A 14403-nucleotide genomic window follows, 5' to 3' on the forward strand; every position below is an offset into this window, starting at 1 on the left:
GATTATGCAGGAAAATACACCATTTTTTTATTGCAAACTAAACTGAATGATAGAATTGTAAAATAAATTACGGAAAGATAGCTTTTAGACTAACGATTAATCTTATAAAATTAACAAAAGTGTTCAAGAACAAATTGAGATAGATTTAGTTTCATTTGGAAAGTTTCCGTGTTGAACAGCGTACTTTGACAAGTTTGACCTATATTGTTTTTTTCTTTTACAATTTGTGACTTTGATAGAGAGTTATCTTATTGCCACTCATACTACATCTCCGTATATCTATTTTCAGCTCATATTGAATCATGTTACTTGTTTGGCAATAACGTTGTCTGCTTATTTTCTGCTTATGAGTTGGGTACTCCCTCTAGTATTTTTCGCCCCTATTTGAATATCCATTGGACAAAAATGGGAATGTTTTTTTTATTGAAGCAAATAAAAGAAACAATAAAAAAATGGTTTACTTTTTTAAATTGTGACTTGGTTGGAGAGGTGTCTCATTGACACTCATACCACATCTTCCTATATCCATTAAATTTGGTTATAGTTTACAATGTATGGCAACCTAATGAAACAACAAGCATTATTTCTATTGTAAAGGTAACGGAAATACAGAATGAAAAAAGTTTAAATAATTAAAAATGTCGAAGTTAAAGAGCCTTAAAAAAAACAACAAAAAAAACAAACCGAAAGGTTTTAACAAATTCACTTCTAAGATAATTGATACATGAAACGCTATCCTAAGGAATCTTTTTATTCATTCTTTAAAATTAAAAAGATATAACTATCCCATATAAAAGACGAAATCAGAATTAATACCGAGTAAATTTTTGCGATAACGAATCCGATACAAAATTCTAGGGGATCATGTTAGTTTCTCAAGAAAATTCATTTTTTTTCTATAACATCGTAGGTTTCATAACTACTAGATTTTTATCATATCATGCACAAATAAACTTAATTCAGAACATTTGTTTATATGTTCTTTCTGGTCATCAGGTATACACATTTGCGGGTAATGATAAGACTTACAACAGGACAGTGGCCATCAACAAAGCAGAATCACGGATAGGTGACTGCTATTTTGAGTTCAATTTCACATTATTTTTTTGTTTTATTGATTTTCCAATCCATCCTCATAGAACATGTAGAATCAATATCATAATTAATTGTTTTGTTGAAATCATGTATACTACGATCCTAATTGTGCATTTGTGCTTTTGTGTATACTGCAGTTGACCCAGTCTGTTTTGAAGATTCACGTGTATCCGAAGCTCGACATTTGACACAGATCATCGATCGTACTCTATCATTACAACAAAAAGATAAGAATATAAACAATCCTTGAGATGCATTTAACAGAATAAATGTATATGATAATCCAGATACAGGGATCCATTCATAAATAAATCCAAAAATCCATGTTATCCCGGTGAGACATGTCAGCTTTGTATAGATAACAAACATGTTTCTATCTTTCCAATTGTTGGAATTCACTTCTGGGAGATTTTCAAGTTTGTAAACGACTAAACAAAACAAAACAATATTTGTGACTAGCAAAATACCAATAGGTATTGCAAAAGTAAACAATATCATATCTCTCAATGTTATATAACATTTTTCTCCCCCGTATCCTAGGTATCCAGTTGTTTTCTTGTTTTCATCACTTGTTAAATAATAAGTTATATTAGAGGCTACTAAAAGAACCGGAATTATAGCAGCATAGAGGCTATAGACTATTACCACTCGTTTTGATTGTTTAACCGTCGGTTTCATTTTCATACTGAAGAAAACTCGAAACATATGAACAGTACATATGTGCATCCAGAAAACTGATGCTAACCAGAAATAATGCGTCAGTAATCCAAGGGCTGAGCATAGTTTATCGTTTCTGGTGGCATTAAAGCCAAAAAGGTATAACGAATGTGCAATTAGCAGATGTAGAGATAGCATCATATTGTTAATTCCTGGAATAGTACGAAGTTTCTTTAAAACTAAATATATAACAAGCGTTATGACTAAAGATACTATTGATGCTAATGAACACACGAGCGATAATATTTCTTCCACGGTGTCTTCCGTAAGAATATCCCTAGTCACAGTGTTATTGCGAATCAACGCCAAGAATGGATATAAGCAGAACAGGTAATCGTTATCTATTTTGATAACACTTTCGAAGACGAATGTTGCATTATAATTCGGCATTTCCAAGTAACTGCCCGTAAGGACAACTTCATCCACACTAACCTTAATTCTGGGACAGAATAAATCAGAAACTAAGCTTATGGTTTCAAAGCTCAAGTTACATTCCACATCATCTTTATCTGGTAACGTCCTAGGAAGTTTGTCGATGGTTCTGTCAAATTCCAGTTCCATACTTGAAGTTATATTTAGATTAACTGTTACAAATGTTTCCTTATATATTATCGTTACTTCATTTAATGATGCAAAAGTTTTTATATATCGATCGTGGTCATGAGAACTTAGCTTTGCAAATGTTATTTTGATAATCACGATGAAATTTGAACTGTTTCCTTGTGTCAAACCATCACTGTACCACTCTGTATGACTTCTTCCACACTCAGCAAGTCCTTGGAGATCCGACATCATTCTTACTTTTATTGCAAATTCTACTGCTGCGGCATACTGTATATAACATGACTGAGTGGTACAAGTATTGTCAGATATTACTGCTTTGTAGTAAATCTCATACATTTGATTAGACATGTCACTGAATATCGCTTCACAGGAATTATTATTCTTATCATACTGGTAATAAGATGGACATATGACTTCCCGACACACACCCTGAAAAAAATAAAAAAAAATTAACGTGTTAAGGTTAGTTTGGCATTGTTTGTAACAAACCTTCAAATGTTTTGCTCTATCTGATACCGTTAGTTGATTTACAGTTACTTTCACCAGCCTCTTTCTGATCCGTAAATGCTCCAAAATCATATAGGTCATTTGAACATATTTGTGAAGTCTTATGTGGTATTGAAAGGTTTGGATATGAACCTCGTTCCCGGAGATTTGTTAATTCATAACTTTTAATAATTTCTTTTATTTCTCTTAATTTCGTTCATTTTTATTTGATGAATAAATATAGGCTAGCTATCAAACAAGCTTTAACCTACCATTTTCTACATGATGAAATACCTGTTCCAAGTTATGAATATCACAGTGAATTTCCATTCATTTAATGTGTTTGGTCTTTGTTAAAGAACTTCGTGTTTTGAATTTTCCCTTTGTCACACATTTAAGTTCAACAATCGGACCAGAAATGATTGTTTTTGGTATCAAACTATCTAGTACATGATAGAAACTATACATTGGCATTTCGGGGCCTTTTATAGCTGACTATGAGGTATGGGCTTTGCTCATTGTTGAAGGCCGTACGGTGACAAATAGTTGTTAGTTTCTGTGTCTTTTCATCTCTTGTGAAGAGTTGTCCCATTGGCATTCATACCACATCTTCTTTGTTATATATAGATACTTATATAGAAAGATAAAATGTAAGATTTGCGACAGTTGCTCAGCATTTCTGTGTTAACATAAATTATCATTTTATATATTCACAATTATAAATTACCTGTTTATAAAAGTTGGATTTGTGAAGAACTAAGGCTTTTCCACATCAGGAATAGATTACCTTAGCTGTAATTGGCAAATTATTTAGAAATTTGTGTTCATAACTGATTTTCAATCTCGTTCTTTAATTGTTATGGATTTGAGCGTCACTGATGAGTCTTTTGTAGACAAAACGCGAGTCTGTCTTAAAAAAACTAAGTTTGTATCTTGTTTTTTTCTATGAGTGTAATTGGAACTCTATAAAGAATATGGATTCAGGGGGAAAAAGACATATTCGCATATTGATTACAAACCTTAAGAGAATCGTATATTTCTTTATCACCACACTGGTCCACTGGAGCAACGACAACATGTGTTCTTAAGCTTATTAATCCAGTAAATGACCCAAATCTATATCCTCCAGTTGACTTCCAAAAATCTTGGTATGTACATCCCATTTTTGGTTGTTTGTTAGTATTACACATGAAGCAGAACACATTTCTGTATTGCCCCATATACAGAGAGGTGTAATTACTACAAGCATGGTCTATAGTCTTGTTATAATTAGTCCAATAGCCCGTCTGGTTACATCTAGTGTATTCACCCCAGTTACATTTTTCAAAATGTCTGCTTCGATGAGAAAACCTTATATTGCACATTTGAGAGGATTGCACTTCTTTTAATAGTTCTCTATAATTTGAGGGTGTCTTCATAAAAGGCGTTCCAAAATTGCAAAAAACGTACGCTTCCCAACTTTCTACATTGCTTTCTTTCTCGTGATTGCAAATGGCGCAATACATATTTTTTGTACACAATTGTTTTATTGATTGGTGAGACTGGTGCATAAAGGTAAATATCAAATAAATCAACCTCGCTTTGGTCAGACGTACATTTGTTAATGATATCAATGTCTGTAAAGTCTGTTGCACAGTTTGCAAACATGTAGTATGAGTGTTTGGCTGTAAGATTAGTTTGTCCGTATTCTTTATACTGAGGGTAAATACAAGTCTGTAAAATTGACTTGTTCGGAATATCAATGTTTGGACAATGTTCTTCTGCTGGCGCGACATGACTGCAGGAACATTGGTCACAACAACTGATGTAATTATTGGAATTATTTGCTGGTAATGAAGGCCTTGTAAGCCCGTTACACAATGGTTTGATTGGACAGTACAGCAGTTGATGTTCTATGACAGCTTTTTCCACATGATTTGATATATTCAACGTTAAATTTTCTACTTCTTTATAATCAAATGTTGTCGGATATTCACGTGAAATTTCTCCTTTACAAGTCAAACCATTTAGTAAGATCAGCAAAAGGATCATTCTGGATTTGTTCGCAATAAACACCTATAACATAAAAAAAAAACCTATATTTGTATTTTGCCTTTCTGTTTTTCACATTCTATTTAGTCTGGTGCCAATTACTATAGACAAAAGAATTCTTTCTACAGAGGAAGAAGATTTATTTATCTATTTGAAATACAAAAAATCCAAAATAAAAGTATCAACTTTATCAATTCATATACTTACTTGCTGGTCAACTGGTTTAATAAATATAGAAATGACCATTAAAAATCACTAGCAAATAACAGCTAATATAACTTGTCGAATGTAAGAGTTCCAGTTTTTACATACCATTTTCTTTTGGAAGGAAATGTCAATATATATATATATATATATATATTAGTAGTTTATGTGCCTGTCCCAAGTCAGGAGCCTGTAATTCAGTGGTTGTCGTTTGTTTATGTGTTACATATTTGTTTTCGTTAAAAAAATATTTATACTAATAAGGCCGTTAGTTTTTGTCGTTTGAATTGTTTTACATGGTCATATCGAGGCCTTTTATAGCTGACTATGCGGTATGGGCTTTGATCATTGTTGAAGGCCGTACAGTGACCTGCAGTTGTTAATTTCTGTGTCATTTTGGTATCTTGTGGATAGTTGTCTCGTTGGCAATCGTACTACATCTTCTTTTTTTATATTTGTTGTTGTAATTACAAAAACACAAGCTAGATAGGTACAGAAACGTTGTTTTTTTTTCTATTTTGGATGAGCAAGTGTCATATTATTAGTTACATAGTGTGTTAGTGACCTATTACGATACATACCGGGTAAGCGAAATTGACCACGTATATATGGTAATAGGTCACTAGCACACTATGTAATGAATTTATCTTACCAACTATCTTTATTTGTTGAATTTAGACTACAGTTGTATGGATAAGTACATAATGTTCGTTCTATATGTTTCTTTTAAATAAATTCATAATTGTGTTAAGATCGATTTTTTGTCCAGTGGCAAATAGTTATGTATGGTCAGGTTCAACTTGATTTACTATGAACATGTTCCAACCAAATGTAATTTTCAAATGTGCATAGTACAGTGTGCTTGTAAATAATATTGATAATATATAGATATCACCATTTGCTTGTTTTCCTTTGCAATGAATAGTTAATAAGTTATTATTTCTTGCTCGCTTTGGGCAATACAGTTTATGACCAGAAATTGTTCGTTCAAAAGTTTTATCGTTGATTTTCCCCCGTGATAATTTTTATCCTGCCGAGTCGCTATCGATTTAAATATTCAAAAGTTACATGTTTTTACACTTCACTATAATCCTTTTATTATACAGTTATTGTTATTAAAGAATTGTATCCGTCTATATGTAAATTTGTTGCGCAACAAAGAATATACATAATTTGACACCTAGTGATAATTGCCGATAGCGACTCTTGACACACTTTAAAAATGAAATTAATTAGTAATCCGTTCTAATATGCGAAATCATATTATTTGCTGACTTGATGCTATAATTCTAATTAGTTCTAATCCGTTTGCTATCTTTGTATTTTTATACTGTTAGTCTATTACGTTTTGTTTATCATTGAACTATTATATATACGAATGTAAATAAGATATGTAAGCTTTCTGGCGACATGGTATTTATCTTAGGGTAGCTCTTTTCCCTCGAAAGTATCTCGTATAACAGAGCCGAACAAACTACTAAAAAAACACAAATTTATTCCTTTGGATTCATTTAAAAAATATTTAAAAAAAAGTTTTCAGAGATGATATAACATGCAAATATGAACAATTGACATAAACATACAATACTTATTATTATTATTATTATTATTATTATTATTATTATTATTATTATTATTATTATTATTATTATTATTATTATTATTATTATTATTATTATTATTATTATTATTATTATTGAAGAATTTATAAATTGTACTAAGAAGTCTCGACATCTTCATATTCCAGTTTCAGCTATACAGACGTAGTTGATTTCACGTTTAATACTCACTAGTAAGACCAGTTCTGTCAAAGTTTTGTGCTTGAGGTTTAACTTTCAGATACAAAAAATGAAAAAAAAATTGTACATCTATAGTTCTACTTCGAAGATATTTAAATATAAGAAATGCATGCTGTGTTTTAGGAAGCTTATCAGCATTGCAATGTAGTCGTTGAACAGTTATATATTAAGCTAAATTTAAAATAGTAAAAAAAAACAAAATAACTTACGGTAAATCAAAATGGTCACCTTCTTTCTAACCGACTTTTGACAATGAAAACAAAATATTCAAATCTGATCAATGCCCCAAAGGCACCCAGTCAGTTGTGCGAGGGGGCCAGTGAAGCAAGGTATTTTTCTGGTGATATAAAGTCGTATTGATAAGATCTTATAACTTTAATGTGTGAAACTATACAATAAGTTAGTACACAATCTCCAATTTACATTATTTCGAAGTTGAATATAGGAAACCATTCAACACTTTTTTTAATTTACAAATTTACATGTACTACATGTATGTTTCAAATTATTTTAACAATTCAATTTTTCAATTCAAAGTTTTATTGCCATATAAACTTTACAGTTTGTGACATATAACAACAACAAAAACAAATAAAGACAATAACTAAGTAACTCAATATATATACACAAATTCAGGTAAATATTAAAGGGTCCCCTGTCCTCAGTTCCATTGACTTTTTTTTATAAAGGATCCTAGTTTATTCACTTGTGTTGGTGTTGATGGGTTAAGTATATATATAACTTTGTCATTGTCAGTGAGATTAGCAAATAAATTACTTTCTCTATTAATGCAATCAAAATATGTTAATCTAATATTTGAATTATGAGAACAATTTATTAGGAAATGTTTCTCATCATCTAGTACTTTACATTTTTTGCAAAGTCTCTCTTCGCGAGGAATTTTAAAATGCCTCCCTTTTTCAATTAATAATACTAGTAATTATTATAGCTTACTAATATTTAAAGATAATTCAGTCTGCTACATTCACCTATTTATGTGTTGTTCACAGGTGATGAACCAACACATTTACCATGCTGTATATGATAGACTTATATCTAACACCTGCACATTTTCTCAGCTTGCATATATTGCTCTTTTTGTTCGTCGTTCTACTAGACAATACAACTGGCTGTATAAAGGAAGAGTTATATAACATTTATGTCGTTAAAGAGTGTATTTGATAAACTTTACGCCTTTCTAAGCTGACACAGTAATCAATTAGCTTGGAGATATTTCTAGACATGTGTATTATTTTTATAATCTGATTAGATTTATTGTATAGATCTATCAATACAAGCACTTTATTTGATTTGTTTCTTTTTACTTATTTAGAATTTTTTTTTTTGATAATCACCCTGACATCACTCCCAGTTATTTTCGATTTATGAGTTTGACTGTCCCCTGTTATCTTTCGCCCCTCTTTTATTTATGTAAAAATTAAGCTTCCAAATACATAACCATGTATATGCACAACAGAGAGTACACATTTCGCTAGATTTCTTTATTCCAAATGTGGTAATTTTGTTATTTAAGCTGTTGAAATTGGTTCTTGATTTGTATCCTGTGTAGCCGAGGGAATCAAAGTGCATATACTGTTGCTCGCTTAATGAAGATTCTAGCATACATTTTTTTCTCATACTTAGGTGTATGTACTTTTGTTTCTCTATTTTTAACATTTGGTAGGTAAAAATAAGAAAATATTGGGTACGGGCCAGCTATGTAATACAATAAGAAAATTTAGAAAAAAACCTCAATAAATCGTGTAGCCTCTCAAAATAAAGATTTTACCCTCGGGACCGGAAAAATGACTTTTAAACTTGTTCTCAAAACGCTTTATTATTAATGCTTGGGTGGAGGTAGACGATTATGGGATCCAGCAAGACAATTTTCCGCTAAAAAAGAAAAACAGGATAATCATGTAGGACTCTGTTTGCGATCATGTTGGGGAGACAACTCTGTTTGTTCAAATCCAAACATTACAGTTGCACAAGGGTCAACATGTTTTCCTGATTGTAAACATGTTTTGAACAATATGTTTTAATGGTTTATTTTTATAAATTGTGACTTGGATGGAGTGTTTTCTCATTGGCACTCACACCACATCTTCTTTATTGATAGAATACTATCTTGATTGACCTTGTCGCTATAATTGACTTCTCTAGCATATTCTTTTAATATTTATTTGGATTAAGTAATTTTGATATAAAAAAAAAAGTCTTCTTGTCGCTAAATAGTCTTCCAGCCGCTCCTTGACGCTTCTTGTCGCTAAAATTTTGTGTCGCTTATCAGTAAGACCGGATCTTCCTATATTTATTTGACTATGAATTATATACAAGTTGTGCATCAAACATTACACTCAAAAACAAAATCATTCTCATATCTTTGCAAACTACAATAGTAAAAGTTGGGTAGAAAAACACCACGAGAATAACAATTTATAATGCATACACTTTCTGGATGTTTCTTATAAGAAACGTTATAAAGCCGAATATTCAAAACCCAAGCGATGTACAAAACCGAAATAGTTTGAAAATTATTATAATTATAATTAAAAAGGACATAAAACAATTAGAGCCAAATCGTTCTAAGGTCAACCTAAGGGAACTGAAACCTTATAACCTTTATAATTTCAAAATTTATAAACGAAAAAATTAAGATAAGTTTTGTTATGAATTGAAATTGCTGTGGATAGTACGAAATACTGGTTACGACATTCTGTTGTTTAAATTTCATAATTGCTGACATGACATTTCTCACTACCATGACTACCATCCTGATTTATCTGACTAAGAAAACATGTCAAGTTACAACTGATAACTGGTGAAGTTGATATTGACGTGGGAAATATAACGTCCATTATCACTGAACTAGTATATATATTTGTTTAGGGGCCACCTAAAGGACGCCTCCGGGTGCGGGAGTTTCTCACTGCACTGAAGACCTCTTGGTAACCTTCTGCTGTTGTCTGTTCTATAGTAGGCTTGTTGTCTCTTTGAAACATTCCCCATTTTCATTCTCAATTTTATTTTAAGTGTGAAATGTCAACATACTCATAATATGATTATTAGTGTGATCTTGGAAGACGAATATATCTACTTTGAAATAAAGAAAAGTCCAGTCCGGTAAAGGTATAAATTCACTGTTTATATTGATATGATTCTTGTAAAATCAACCGGTGTCGGAGTCGAGGAATGTCAAGTCTAAGCAGTGAACGGTCTTGTCATAAGTAAGGAAATGTATTGCGCCATAATGTCACTACCTGTAATTTGTAAAGTATATAAAAAGAAGACGTGGTATGATTGCCAATGAGCCACCTTCCACTCACAAGAGTCCAAATGACACAAAAATTCACAACTATAGGTCACCGTGTGGCCTCCAATAACGAGTAAAGCCCATGCCGCATAGTCAGCTATAAAAGGTCCCGAAATGAAAAATGTTAAACTAACGGATTAATTCATGTACAAAATAATGAAGGGAAAGCAAACATATTTCAAAGCAATAAACGACAAGCACTGAATAACAGGGTCCTGAATTGGGGGGGTGGGGGGGGGGGGTTAACGGGTTACACTTTTTTGAAGGCCTCAAACATCCTTTTACCAGTGACAGTGGTGTGACAGCACACCATAAGTAGAATCAGTTAAAAAGGCTGAACTCATCAGAATGGATAGAAATAGAAACATAAAATGTATCCAACAAAAACACAGATTGGACGTGGACGAGTTCTTATACACCTACACAACATAATGACACTAAGTACCTATATGTTGCACACAACTAGTTCATAGTCAATAACAACACAACTGTTAAAAAACATGCATCTAAAAATTAAATATCAATCTGTACACATCCAACATCGAATGGATTCAGTGTTTAAGCAGCATAAACAGTCAGAGAAAAACATGGCCTTGTGGAATAGTATAATTCTGGAATTACTGCACGGCCATCATCAAAAACGACCTTATATTTCAAGATTTAAAGAAAACTGTATACATTTTATTTTGTTTGATACATAGTTTGCAAGATGTTTTTAAATCTTAAATTAATGTTTTAAATGTTTTAAATGTTTAAATGAACGGAGAAAGTTGTTAATAAATTTACTGGTGCAGTCCTTTCATAGCTTTTTTTTTAAGGACTTGGCGGAACTGGCCATTTTTTCATTCAAGCAGTGCCACCCAATAAAGGTTTAACTAATAACTGACTGTTTGTTCTACTTGTTGTATCCCCTTTTTACAGACTATTGTTTTTAGAGGGGCAAATGCATTCTTGATTTTTATGCCCCACCTACGATAGTAGGGGGCATTATGTTTTCTGGTCTGTGCGTCCGTTCGTCTGTTCGTCCTTTCGTCTGTTCGTCCGTTCGTCCGTCCGTCTGTCCGTCTTTCCCGCTTCAGGTTAAAGTTTTTGGTCAAGGTAGTTTTTGATGAAGTTGAAGTCCAATCGACCTCAAACTTGGTACACATGTTCCCTATGATATGATCTTTCTAATGTTAATGCCAAGAGTTTTTACCCCAATGTAACGGTCCACTGAACATGCAAAAATGATAGTGCGAGTGGGGCATTCGTGTACTGGGGACACATTCTTGTTAAAAATATTTTAATAGTCCTCAATGTTTTTTTGTTACAGATTGCTACCAGTACCAACACCGCCCTCTGAACTGCAGGTTGTACTGTATACACAATTTAACGATTCAAGGTGGTCCATCAATCACTGTAAATTATAGATCTATTGTCATTATTTTCAATTTGAAATTAATATAGCAAACAAAAAGTATTAATAACCATTGTAAAAATTTTTGTATTACCTCCCAGTGTATTGTGTATTGCATGAGCGTATTTAAGCTGCAAATTCTATTTTTCATACCCAGTATGTTTGTACAATTAAGTTGTATGCTTATAGTCACTTGAAAAAATATATCATGGATTTCGTACATCGTATTATGTACTGTGTTCTTCTGAATATGATTAAAAGGGGTAAGTTTTGAAGGAAAAAAATCTTCAAATATTTGAGCGGTTACTTTTTATTGTCATCTCGGACGTGGGCATTATTTAAGAAGTTTAAATTTCAATTAAACTCTAATCTTATATATTGAAATAGTTAACTTTAACATATATTTTGAAATAGTATCGTATTAAAATGTACTATTTTTTTGTTTTTATCTCTCCCGACAATTAATATTTCATGACAAGTCGTATAAGGTTATGTTACATTTGGGGGAAATAGGACAGAATTTTTGGTTAAGGCAATTAGAAATTTCTCCTGATTATCTGCAACAGAAATTTCGAACAGGCATTTATAAATGAATGAACGCCATACATCCAAAGTTGCTTTCTTGATAAACGTGAACCATGAATGCTAAAACTAACTAGATATTATAAATCAAAGATATACCGTAAAGCGGGTTATACATATTTTCATTGAATAAAGTCTACAAAATGTTTTAGCGGTTATTATTTTGGCGGATTCAAGACTTTTATCGATATATTTGCATGTGTTCTTTTAAGGAAGTTTGCTGCACAGTTTCAAAATATATAACTTTCCATTAAACTAGTATAAGTAAGTAAGTAAGTAAGTAAGTAAATTGTTTATTATAGTGACATATGTAAGTCAGCATAAATATATAAATTTGTACAAAATATAATTACATATATAATTCACCCGGCTCAATGGACCAATTAGTCACCTTTTACTTTTAGTTCAATATAAATGTTATATTGTATATATTGATAGGGGATTAGTTGAGGAATAAAATAAAAAACCAAAACAAAATGTAGGGGCCAATGTGCTTGTTTTCGATTTATTAGCCATTGGAATTTTGGCGGGAAAATGTTCTCTCTTGATTTTTCATAGCTTTATTATTGATCACTTAGAGTTCTCAAAAAATACTTTAAATTTATTTTTTTATAAAACTTTTACAAACGGCTTATAATTATACATGCAAAGGATTGATAAAAAGTAAAATGGGTTCATGGGCATTTTTTTTTAAGGCATTAAAATGAAGAAAACCCCGCGAAAATAACCCGCTATGCGGTCTGAAAGGAACACTAGCTGTCAAATATTCACCGATTTGACTCACATTTTTTATCTGATTTATAACCATGTCAAACATTTATTAAAATTTCAAAAAGTAAATAGGGACAGGGCAAGGGCTCGATAATATGTAGCTTCGTTTCGTGTGTATTTAAGTCTTGATGGTATCTTATTAATTATCGAGTTAACATCGAAACACCTCCGATGCTCATAGTGCGATATCGATAAAAACATAAATATATTGAACTGAAGTTCACATGAAAACGGATCGAATGAGGTCGAATTATTCACTTTCAAGTAAATATAATTATCACCACCAACGTTTGTTAGCTTTTTTTGATAAAATTTAATCATACTGGCTGCTTAAAGTGAATTTTCATTTAACTTTTTTCACTTTCATTATTGATTGAACAAAAATAAAATCATAGTTTAGATATTTTTTTTATATAAACTCATAGCTATAGCACCTTCATCACGTGAAAAGCTATTTGATCATCCAAAAGGACCAACCATAATATTCAGCCATTGTAAATTGTGACAGCAATCATATGATCTTTTACAATTAATATAGAGTTCTTTTATATTTAGATTAACTTTTTGGTAAAGGGACAATAACTGTCAAACTAATGTACATCGATTTAACTCAGGTTCTGATATTTGATTGATAATATATTGAATCGTATATATCAAAATAACAATAGTTTAAACAAAACAACTTACAATGCATGCAATGTCAAGTCTGTCAAATTTGTTTTTCGTAATTTGTTTTGTTACATTGTTGAAAGCCATGCACTGGCCTGTAATTAATTGTTTAGATTCGCTTAGTTTGAATATAAATAAACTCATCATATATACCAGGACTAAATTTAGTATATACGCCAGACGCGCGTTTCGTCTGCTAAAGACTCATCAGTGACGCTCGAACCTAAAAAAGTTTAAAATGCAAAATAAAGTACGAAGTTGAAGAGCATTCAGAACCAATTGAAAGTTTTACTTAAGTCGATCCTCTTGTCTTATTCTTATATCGATACCTTGAAATATTTCAGCTTTTCGTGTATATAAAGTAAAATCACAAAAATACCGAATTCCGAGAAAATTCGAAACAGAGGGGCTATAAGCAAATGTCGAAATCAAAATCTCAAACACATCAAACGAATGGATACCAACGCATATACCTGATCATTTGGTACATGCGTTTTTGTAATGAAGAAAATGCTGGATTAAACCAGCCTGTACAGCTAGCTTAACCTCTCACTGGTATGCAATCTGGACAGTTTACTCTGATACTTGTAAACATTTAAATATTGGTACAAGGACATAATTCTTAAATATAAATCAACATACAGACATCTTATACGTTCAGATTTTTCACATCGAATCTTATCTTTTATGGTAATATTCTTTAAAAAAGCACTAAAATACGGCACTCACCTTACAAACAAACAAAAAACCTTTATACAAGCTGGGTAAAGTTACGA

General features: G+C 31.7%; 1 protein-coding gene across 1 annotated transcript; it reads right to left on the minus strand.

Moving 5' to 3' along the window:
- Positions 1-707: 707 nt before the first annotated feature.
- On the minus strand, positions 708-7224 carry LOC134721567 (uncharacterized). The gene is made up of 3 exons (XM_063584667.1): positions 7106-7224; positions 3882-4917; positions 708-2805 (listed from the first exon to the last, which is right to left on the minus strand). The coding sequence occupies exons 2-3, from the start codon at positions 4635-4637 to the stop codon at positions 1198-1200; spliced, it is 2364 nt and encodes a 787-aa protein (XP_063440737.1). The 5' UTR covers positions 4638-4917; positions 7106-7224; the 3' UTR covers positions 708-1197.
- Positions 7225-14403: the final 7179 nt, after the last annotated feature.

Source organism: Mytilus trossulus, chromosome 1, assembly GCF_036588685.1.
Source record: "Mytilus trossulus isolate FHL-02 chromosome 1, PNRI_Mtr1.1.1.hap1, whole genome shotgun sequence".
Lineage (NCBI taxonomy): Eukaryota > Metazoa > Mollusca > Bivalvia > Mytilida > Mytilidae > Mytilus > Mytilus trossulus.